This window comes from Armigeres subalbatus, chromosome 1 (genome assembly GCF_024139115.2).
Source record: "Armigeres subalbatus isolate Guangzhou_Male chromosome 1, GZ_Asu_2, whole genome shotgun sequence".
Lineage (NCBI taxonomy): Eukaryota > Metazoa > Arthropoda > Insecta > Diptera > Culicidae > Armigeres > Armigeres subalbatus.
This window is the reverse complement of record NC_085139.1, coordinates 177,646,535-177,657,557: the sequence shown is the minus strand read 5'-3', so window position 1 is coordinate 177,657,557 and position 11,023 is coordinate 177,646,535. Positions and strand designations below refer to the sequence as shown.

At 38.1% G+C, this 11,023-nt stretch overlaps 1 protein-coding gene across 1 annotated transcript; it reads left to right on the top strand.

Annotated features, from left to right (window-relative positions):
* The first annotated feature begins 1,596 nt into the window (after positions 1-1,596).
* On the top strand, positions 1,597-2,819 carry LOC134208716 (tRNA (cytosine(38)-C(5))-methyltransferase-like). Its single transcript, XM_062684553.1, has 2 exons — positions 1,597-1,791; positions 1,845-2,819. Exons 1-2 carry the CDS (start codon positions 1,716-1,718, stop codon positions 2,777-2,779), a joined length of 1,011 nt encoding a protein of 336 aa, XP_062540537.1. The 5' UTR covers positions 1,597-1,715; the 3' UTR covers positions 2,780-2,819.
* Positions 2,820-11,023: the final 8,204 nt, after the last annotated feature.

Below are 11,023 nucleotides of genomic sequence, written 5' to 3'. Positions count from 1 at the left end.
CAGAAATGTCAAATCAGAGACTAACCCGCAGGCAAGCTGGCGGCCATTACCGCTCGCGGAAAACTGGATAAGGTTGGTGTCTTAACTAAATGCGAGAAAGGCATCACCAACGCTAGGTGGATTAATCTGGTTTTATTATATTAGTTTCTATATTTGTATAAATGGTTATTGATATTGATAATCAGAATATTTCTATTTAAATTTCTCCATTCTAGCTGACAATCAAGAAAAAGGTCATGTCGGACGAAAAACTTTAATTGGGACAGACATAGTCCTTTTAAACATACATAAAAACTTTTTTTGCGCACTGCAATATTTTTAAGGATTCAATAAATGGCCATCGTAGTGAATACATTATATATTACAATATTTATTACTATTGCTTAATACTCATCACATTTCTTCTCATCATGCATATATTTCATTTTAGTTACAATACATTTTTTTAAATGAATTAAAGACTGCTTATGCCACCAGGGATAATTTTTCCGATACAGGCCCGAGGCTCAGTAATTATTCAACCGCAACACCACCGTATTAGGTTGGGATTACAGGAAGTAGCTACTTTTAGCCTAAATTAATAATGAAATTGATGTTTCAGAGCAAGATATTGGAGCAGCGTAGCTTTAAAGGATTTTCTACCAGATCACTATTTCATATATTCTTCATACATGCCCAAATTTCCCTTACAATATTACTGATTTCACTGTAAATATATGATTTGGGGATGGGAGGGTGCATCAGGGCATCAATGAAGTTACAACTGGACAATGAAGTGGTAGCCAATCGGAGTCAAGGAAGGAAAGTATTAGTCGTTCGCATCTATTACTTTTATCTCCAACAGTTGTGAACCAGTTGACGCGCCCTTCTTCAAACAAACCATCCCGTGGAAAGCTTGACAAGTATTGCAAATTCCATTTTATTTCTGTTGGATAATTCTGCTGGAAGAAGATTCTCATTTTCCCGTGGGTTTCGTGTAATTGTCTCTGCTTACAGGTCCACCACCCCCATTTTGCACAGCAATATGTTAAATGCAAAATCATATTGAAATTTGACCTTACTGTCAAGTGGAACCGCATGCAGAGCAAGACTCTAGCCAGGATGGTGGCTTACTACATACATACAAGAAGAATGTCCAACAAAATAATTTCCAATTTTAGACAAAAATCGTTGCAATCTTCTATTGCAACGATTAACTCCTTGTACCCTTAGTATAAAACAGGTTAAGTTTAGTTAAAGTTGAAAACATTGTAATTCCTACACGGCTCAACTAAACCAGAGGAAAAAATCTAACTGCCAGAGGCAATTAAAATGTATTAATAATAACTACTGTAACTGTAACTGTAACATAGCAAATAAGGATGATAGTGTTAAGGAAACATGGAACACCTAGTTTCAGAGATGAATGCATGTATTAGATAATTATCAAACAAAATTAAAAAATAGTTACGTTTGCCACGAGATTGCTGCATCAAGCAAAGTATGTTCTGCAAGAGACTTGGCCAAAAAAATAATCTGGCACCCCTAAATCGAAAACAGTGGAGCCTGCAGTAAAGAGTAAAACCTGAATAAAACACATGTTGTGACAGTTCTCAATTGTTGTTGTTTTTTGAGCGCTCTACATGCCTTCACCCCATATGTTTACTAACATTTCCCGGTCTCCCACTGTTTTTATATTCTGACTGCATTGGCTGGCTGCTGCATATCAGATTGAAATGACTCTCGACGGCATCGAATATCGAGTGCTGGAACTGTTCAGTGGAATAGGAGGCATGCATTATGCCATCAAACGTGAGTATGGCTGACAAAACATTTGTGGTTAATTTACAAGCACGAATTTGTAGGTTCCGGAAAATGCTACAAGGTGATGGCCGCAATAGACATCAACCCAGTGGCCAATACTATCTACAATCACAACTTTGGTGCAGATCAAGCGATGAGCAGAAACATTCTCAGTTTAACTCCGGAACGTATAAGAAAGCTTGACGTGAATGTAATTCTCATGTCGCCTCCGTGTCAGCCTTTCACCCGAAATGGCAATTTCAAAGACGTTGATGATAGACGAGCTGATCCATTCGTGCATTTGTGTGATTTGCTTGGCAATATCCCAACTGTGCAATTCATACTTCTTGAAAATGTGAAAGGTTTCGAACGATCTCAGGCATGTGAACTTTACAAGACAAAACTTTCTGATGCTGGGTTTTACTTCAAAGAGTATATACTTTCACCTCATAACTTCAACGTTCCCAATACTCGCCATCGCTACTACTGTGTGGCCAAACGAACTGCATTTAGCAGCACTGACACGCAAATAGTGACTGAACCATCGCCGCGGCACATCCAGCCGCCGATATCTATCGGCGATATTGTGGAACCGGAGTCCGAAAATCTAAATCGATATCTGTTGAAAGACGATTTGCTTCGCAAAAGACTAGCAATTATGGACATTTGCACACCAGACTCCACCAACTCGATGTGCTTTACCAAAGCGTACACTCACTACGCTGAAGGGACAGGTTCAGTGTACAGCCCACTGGGCAAAACGGATTTCGATGCTATCTACAAACAGGCTGAGCTTGCACTCGATGAAAATGACCGGTTGGGCCTACTGAGGAGGCTGAAAGTGCGGTACTTCACACCGACAGAGGTCGCCAGGCTGATGTCATTTCCTGATGATTTTCAGTTTCCGAATGAAAGCACAGACAAACAGCGTTACCGAGTGCTTGGGAACAGTATCAATGTGTTGGTTGTAAGTTCGCTGTTTGATGAGATGGATTAAGTACTGAAACTGTTGTAGAAATAAATTTAGTCTATTGGAATCATTGTTTGTTTTATTGGTGCAAGTTGTTCCAGCTTTTAAATGAATAATACCGAGAAAAATAACCAAGTAGCACACTTCAATTTTATTAAAGGCATTGGAAAAACATCAAAGCACGAAAAAGTTGCATCAAGATGTCAAAAATGTTCGAATTGTGATCAATGTTTCATTGAAATTGCAATGCAGTACGTGTTTGACATTTGGAAACAAACCGGAAACCGCACTTCATGTTGCAAACACGAAACAAAATCATTAAGTTGCTTATTTTTTCCATGCAACTTCAATGCGTCTTCCAAAATGTAATTGTTTGTTTAAGTTAAGTTGCAGATAGGTTGAATGTGTCTTCATGTTTAATTTAACGTTTCGTTTAACGTTCAACGTTTTGACAACTCACATTTTTTTCCTGTGATGATGCAATCAAGTAACAGGAAATCCGAGTACAAAACTTCATAATCGTATGGTTTTTATGGTGAGTCAACATGCAGTCCCTTCGAAGTGTTGAATGGTGCTGTGGTAGAGTGAAGGACTATCAATCACAAGATCCATAGATCGAAACCAGTTTTATATTTTCATTTTATTTGTTTCCGCTGTAGTATTTTGCAACATTATTGCAATTTTACTGCAATCGAAGGATGTTTCCGTAGGCTCCACCTCTTGCGCTTTTTAGATTTCAAGAGAGTTATATTTGATGGCACATACGCAAAGATTGTTTCCGAAAAGTTGCAACCCAGTGAAATGTTCAATAGTGAAACAATTTGTGCTGCTCAAGGGGCAGACAAAAAGATTGAGGTAGGCAAACTTCTATCCAGCGTTACCGAGGTAGGCAATTCTTCTATCCAACATTTACCGCGCTACCAATTTTGGTCACTTGTCAGCTGCGCTACTGTTTTAGCAGCGTGTTTAGAAGCGACCGGTGTCAAGTAATGATACTGCGCTGCCAAATGACTTAAACTCACCCCGGTAATTTTGCATTCCACGTCGAGCATCCATGCGAGACAGTTGTAAGTTCGCGTACGGTCGGTTTCTTTTTCGTTTATTTTACCGAATATTTCGCGAATCGAAGTGCTTGAGTGGAAGTGGTGCTTAATAAATTAGGTAGCCATTCGAGTTTTCGTACATTTATGCAAAACAACACTTAGTTTTGCAACTTCATCGGCGTCCATCGTCATCAGGCGCAGACTTCATCGTCCACGCCAAAAGTCCCATCCATCATCCATCGTGCGCCTCCACCAATACAGATGTAGACCTGTGCGCCGGTCATATAATCGGCGGCGGCGTAGTGGTCACTTTTACCACGGCGGCGCGCCATTGGCTTTTATCGGCGGCGGCGGCGTGAACCGGCGTGAATGAAAAAATCATTGGCTAAAAAATCGATTTTAACCGGGATTTTTTAATTCACGAATCGCTCGTATAAAAGTCGACTTCAGTGGATTAAATTTCTATGTTTGTCGATCATCAAACTGCACATTCCATAGTAAATTACCAGCGAAACTAATAAGTACATGAACTCAAAATGTTATTTAAATTTAAACTATTTTATTTTCTCTGATTTTGATGAATCAAAATTTAAAAACGAATCCTGCTTCACTTTTCGTAACCCTTGAGCAGTATTAAGAATTAAACTTCGGTGTCAAAGGACTAATTTGTTAATATTTTTTCCAAAAGTTTTCCTAATTCAGGATTTTGATAAGCTCCAGTCGATTTACTTCTCAATATATCTAAATTTTTCAGAAAAATTCTAACTACTATTATTTGAGTTACATACACAATTGGGCAATGTTTAAGTGGCTGCATATCTAGTATATTTAGATAATTTGCAGTTCGTTCACCTGCTGTGACCCTTGGATCCTGGAAGGACATTCACGATGGAATCCACTAATGACAACCACAATGGACAGTTTACTCCCCACTTTGCGTTTTTGTATGTACAAATCTGAATAGATGATCAACATAACTAAAATGAGCTCTGGCTGAGTAAGGCTGGGGCACGATGACCAACCAAATTGAATATTTTCCTCAAAAGTTGGTGAAATATAACAAATAAGTTATTGGTGGAGTTCCTGAAGGGATTTCCGGAGGAAACTACGATTTTTTTACATTGCATTAGAAATTTCTTTGTAAAACTCTATGGATACTCCAGAAACTCATTAAGGTTCTCGTTGGGAAATTCCTTTAGTAAAACCACAGGTAAAAGCATAGAATATTCTTTTAGGATTTAATTCGGAAATTTATTAGGGAATGAAATATTTTCCGAAAGAATTTTTAAAACAATTTCCGGAAAACTTGCTGAAAATATCTTCGAAGGGGTTCAGAAAGGACTCTCCGAGGGAATGGCGAAAAGAGTTTATTAAAACATTTCCGAGGAAATACAAAACCGAACTAGCTTATTTGCTTGCATGCTAAATGTAGACTCGTTTATTCGAAATTCGGAACTACGAAAGAATTCCTAAAGGATTTTCTGAAGCAATTCCTAAAGCATTTTCCTACAAAATTTCCAAAAGAACGAACCATAACGAATTTCCTAAGGTTTTTTTAAGCAAAGGAATACGTGGAGGAAATTCTGACGTAATTCCTGAGATAAATTTTAAGGAATATCCGAAAGAATTTCCGAATAACTTTCTGGAATTCGTTTTTTTAGAACTTTTTGAGGCAATTCCCTAGGGAATTCCTTAACGAATCTTCAAAGGAATCTCTGGAGGAAATTGCGAATAAATTACTGGGAAAAATTCCGAAGGAATTCTTGAAGAAACCTAGGAATTACATCAGAAATACCAGTAGGCATTTTCTCTAAAATTATATTAGGAATTTCTTCGTTATTTCCTTTGAGAATTCCTTCGGGAATTCTATCATAAAATCCTTCAAAATACCTTTATGGATTCCTCTGGAAATTCCTTAAGGAATTCTTTAGGGAAGTATTTTACCTTCAAAAACTCTTTTAGAAGTTTCTTTAGGAATTATTTCCGAAAATCCATTCAGGTTCTCTTTTGGGAATGCCTTCAAAAAATTATTTGGAAATTCCTGCACTAACCCAACACAAGTTTCTTCCAAATCGCCTCCAAAAAATTATTTGGGAACTCTTCCAGAATTTCTTTTCTTCAATAATCAAAAAAATACCACCCGGATTGGGGCCCTCCTTAGCCGTACGGTAAGACGCGCGGCTACAAAGCAATACCATGCTGAGGGTGGCTGGGTTCGATTCCCGGTGCCAGTCTAGACAATTCTCGGATTGGAAATTGTTTCGACTTCCCTGGGCATAAAAGTATCATCGTGTTAGCCTCATAATATACGAATGCAAAAATGGTAACTTGGCTTAGAAACCTCGCAGTTAATAACTGTGGAAGTGCTTAATGAACGCCAGTGTGGGGATGTAATGCCAATAAGAAGAAGAAGAAGAAGAAGAAGAAGAACCACCCGGATTTCCATCGGATTTTCTACCAAGGACTTCTTTGAAAGATTATTCGAAGAACCTCCGAGATTTCCTTCGGAGATTCCTCCAGATTTTTTTTTTTTCGAAAGATCTTCCTGGAAATCCTTTGAAATTTATTATTAAAAAAACACATTAATAAAGCAAAAAAAAAAAAAAAAAAAAGAAAAAAAGAAAAAAAAAAAAAACAAAATTTAAATTTATTGAAAATGAAGAGCAATGTAGTTAATTATTGAATTTTCGAAAAAAAATCCAAAAATAAACAACAAACACTAAAAGACTTTCGGAAAGATGAAGGCTTTTTTTTAAAGAAATTCCTGCAGGAAGTTCCGGAAGAATTCCCGGAGAATGTTTTAAAGGAATTGCTGGAAGAAGTTCTGACAAAATTCCTTAGGCAAATTTTGAATGAATTCCTTATGGATATCTAAAAGAATTCTTTCCAGCCGTTCATGAAAAAATTGCCAAAACAATTTCAACAGGAAAAATTTTCGAAGAAATTCTCAAAAAAAATGTCCGAAGACATCCTCAATGAATGCATTTTTTTAAGGAATTCCTTAAGAAATTTCCGCAGAACTTCCAAAGAAATTCCTCAAGGAGTCTCCGAAGGAGAATGTAAGAATTCGTGGAACAAAATCCGAAAGCATTCCTTAAGCAATTTCCGAAAAAAAACCCAGATTAATCCACCTAGCGGCGATGATGCCTTTCTCGTGCATCGTAAAATGTACTGAAAAAATCACATAGGAAAGGTCAAAAAAGCACTTTAGGGGAATAGATCGCATATTTTCTATCATTTTGCATTAATTACTATGCATTCCCACCATTCTTGGAAAAAACAATTTTTTTTTTTCGATTTTGAATTTTTTTTCCAAGGGGGGACCCTTGGGAAAAAACAATGATTTTTCAATAATTCCTAAATGCAATGTCCGATCAGGCCAATTTTCAATAGCAAACAATGGGACCGCATTCCCCGTCGAATGCAACTTGTTGTGAGTAAATCGGGTAATGCTAAGTTCCAAAAAGTGTGTCTACAAAATTTGTACACATACACACATACACACACACACAAACAGACATCACCTAAATTCGTCGAGCTGAGTCTATTGGTATATAACACTATGGGTCTCCGAGCCTTCTATCAAAAGTTTGGTTTTGGAGCGAAATTATAGCCTTTACGTATACTTAGTATACGAGAAAGGCAAAAACGTAAACGATTTCCTGAAGAAATCGGTAATGAAAATTCTTAAGGAATTTTCGGAGAAATTTTGTAAGAAATCTCCGAAGGAATACCCAAATTCCTAATTCCTAAATAATCTTCTAAGGTTAAAAAAAAAACTTTCGGAGGAATATCTGGAGGAATTATCAAATAAATTTCTTGATTTATTTCCAAGCTAATTTCTGGAGTATTTTTCGAAGGAATTCATAAATGAATGTTTGAGCGATACTTCTTGGAATATTCTCAGAAATTCCAGGAATTTTACAGTAAGGCTTTTACAATACAGTGTTAAATAATTTGCAGACAATACAATAAAATTGAATTTTCGTAATGTTTGAAAATACCTGACGTTTTAACTATATAATTTGAATAAATACTACGCCCCAGTTCTGGAGTTACAATTGATGTGAATAAGAAAATAAGAAGCGTTTTTGACTGGGGCTCGTAATATTGCTCAGCAATATTTGATTTGCTGATGCTCAGCAAGTGGTTTGTCAATATATTCAGAATTGATTTTAAAATATAAATTCTCGGGAGTCGGAACAAAAAATCGGTAAAACATTCGATTGGATTTAATTATTTTGCTAAATCAGTTTGTCTTATAACCAACTGTTCTAGTAGCACAAATAAAAAAACAATGAAAACTGATCAAATAAATTGATTTAAATAAATAAAAAAAATGTCAAAATAACTAACGTGCAACTTAATTTGAAATTTCTAAACTGCAATAATTTACCTGCACCAATGCCAGATGCTTTAAGAATGGACGATTTGGGCATGTATCTAGGCCCTACAAAACTATGAACCACAACACCCATTTTACGAGTCACCTCAAATTTGGGTACTCGACTGAATGAGACCTTGGCTTAACGCATTCAAAGATCAGTTTAACAATTTATGTATTATTATACTAGATAAAGCCTCATTCAAGCTCTCAAACTAGTCAACCAACCTATTAATTAAAAACAATGTATGTCACACTACACCGACTTAAGAACACCATCGCTTGAGGTAGATTTGAAATAGAATTTTGACGAGATCTACCTTAACACATTTATGAACTATCAAGACTAGTTTATTACTATTCCAATTAACTCCACCACGCTGTATTTCTTCACAGATACGTATTTCGACATCAATTATTATGCCGTTTTCAGTGTCTCGTGTGGCTAGAATCGACTTAAGTTAATTGATTTTTTTTTTATTGCGATTAGTCATCGGCGTGGCAAAATTATAATCAGCGGCGCGCCGACCCAAAATCGTCGGCGGCGGCGGCGTGGCGCGGCGGCGCACAGGTTTGTACAGATGCTGCCGTCCCGCCACCCTCTGCCCAGTTTCAGGGTTGAGTGCGGCACGAACACCAGCAACAACGTGCTTGGCTTCGATCTCGCCATCGATGCATCGGCGAGTGATCATCCGTCCAGTGTGTGCTGCCAGAACCGTTAGCCCGAACCGGCGACACATCAGTGTGAACGCAAGTACACCCAATATTTTTTTACACGGTTGGTATTCTTTAATTTTCCGGTTAATCTGATTTTTTACAGCTTTTGAAATACCACCTGAATTGAAACCTGAAACCTTTGATTTTTTGTGAATTTTTTCATGGGGTTAACTCATAGTTTCATCAACGCTGAAGGCCGTAATCAGCTAAAACCCACCCGTGTAAAAAAGAACCGGGTGTATCCATTTTAGCTCCCTCTCGTTGTTTGCCCTCCTTTCATCATCTTATTTGATTAGCTAAATACCTATAGCTTTGTGTTTTTTAATTTATTTTACTCGTCTTTCCCTGTGTCCAATCATTTTTTGTGATTTTCTTCTCGTGATAAGAGTCTAGTTTTAGAATTGAATGAGCCTGGCTGCGGCAGCATTTCTGTCCGTAATGCACGAAGACAAAGATGGCGGGAACTTGAATCCTTTAGATTTTCGTTGCAATCTGGTGTACTGAGTAAGAACAAATGGACACTAGCAACACAGTTTTTCCTTACAAACCCGCGCCACAAGGCCTACCCTCTCGACTCTATGGGCCGTTCGTTGTTTTTTTTCAACCCAAGGCAAACGAATATCAGCCAAATCAGCAAGATCTGGAAATGATATTCGTCTGCTACGATCATTGACGATCCAGGGTTGGACGATCCAGGTAGTTTTGACTCCGAAGTTGGGAACGAGGCTCCATTTGTTTTCAATAGCTCAACGAGGAAAAGAGTAAAACAGAGCCAGCTACCCTCGAAAAAGCCAAGAAAATAGCCGCAAAGTGAGCCCCAATCCAACATGGTCAAATTCAAAGTGGGTTTCACATCAGGATGATCGAGAGTTTCCAACGCTTCCGGGATCTAAAATCCTAGATGCCCTTTTTTTGCGATTTCTCAGCTGGAAAGAGAGCATCGAGAGCGAGCAGAAGAACCCCCGAGCGCTCCAATGTTCACACTTTCTGGCATCGTGGAGCTCATTCTCAACTTCTTATATGCTTCCGACATGGTCACAACTGTTCTTCCTATTCTGACTTCTCTCCTGAAGCAGCTGGTTTCAAAAATGCCCCTCCTTGAGTCATTTTTTCGTGCTCTTCGTCGATGAGCTAAGGAAGATCCAATAATTACGTAACGCAAAATTAAAAAAACAGGAGCACCGTCTTCGACCAGAGGTCGTACTGACTGAACACTTAACACCTAGACAACGGACAGGACACATAACACCCAGTGGACCGATTGAGAATTTTTCGATCACGAAAAGTTTTCTTCTTACCGGGGGCGGGAATCGAACCCACGCTCCATAGCCCATGCGTCTAGACGATTTGGTCATTTTCAACCCCCCCCCTCCCCAATGTCACACTTTTTGTATTAAGCATCTAAAAAATTTGTGTGGGTCGTCACGTCAAGGATGTTGCCTAATATGATTTCGATTCTAAAGTAGAACTGTCGAAGTAGTCTTCCAAAATTAGAAAACTTTTCAAAAGGACCTATTTAACATTTTTTTCATGAATTAATTTGAATAGCGCAATCAACATAACAACTTGAAAGCTGATTGCGCTATTCAAATTAATTCATGAAAAAAGAATAGTCCTTTGAGATAAGCAAAATTTTAGTTAACAGATTTCAATGAGTGCTTTTGCTTCATGTGAAACATGCTAACACCTGATGTGAACCTTCATTTTCCTGTTCCAACATAATCCGCCGCGATCAGGCAAATCGAATGGAGGGGTGCTTTAGGGATCAAAAACAGACCTCCTTCTATAAAGTCGATCTTGCGTCGATGTCCGCGAAACTGTGATTATTCAGAAAAGAACCTCAGTATTGCCTCGATATATCTTCTCAAACACCCGATATCTCGTAATCTCTCGCACAACTGTTCAGTTATGCCTGAGCCACGGTTGCTCTTGGGAGATTTTAACTCCCACGGAACAGGGCGGTGGTAGGAGGAGGGTGGACTTTACGACGACAACCGTTCAACAATGATATACGACCAATGCGACGTTTTTAATATGTCAATTTTGAATACAGGAGAAGTTACACGAGTGGCTCCTCCACAGAATAGCCGTCTAGATCTTTTTTGTTCAAGCTCATTATCGTTGGGC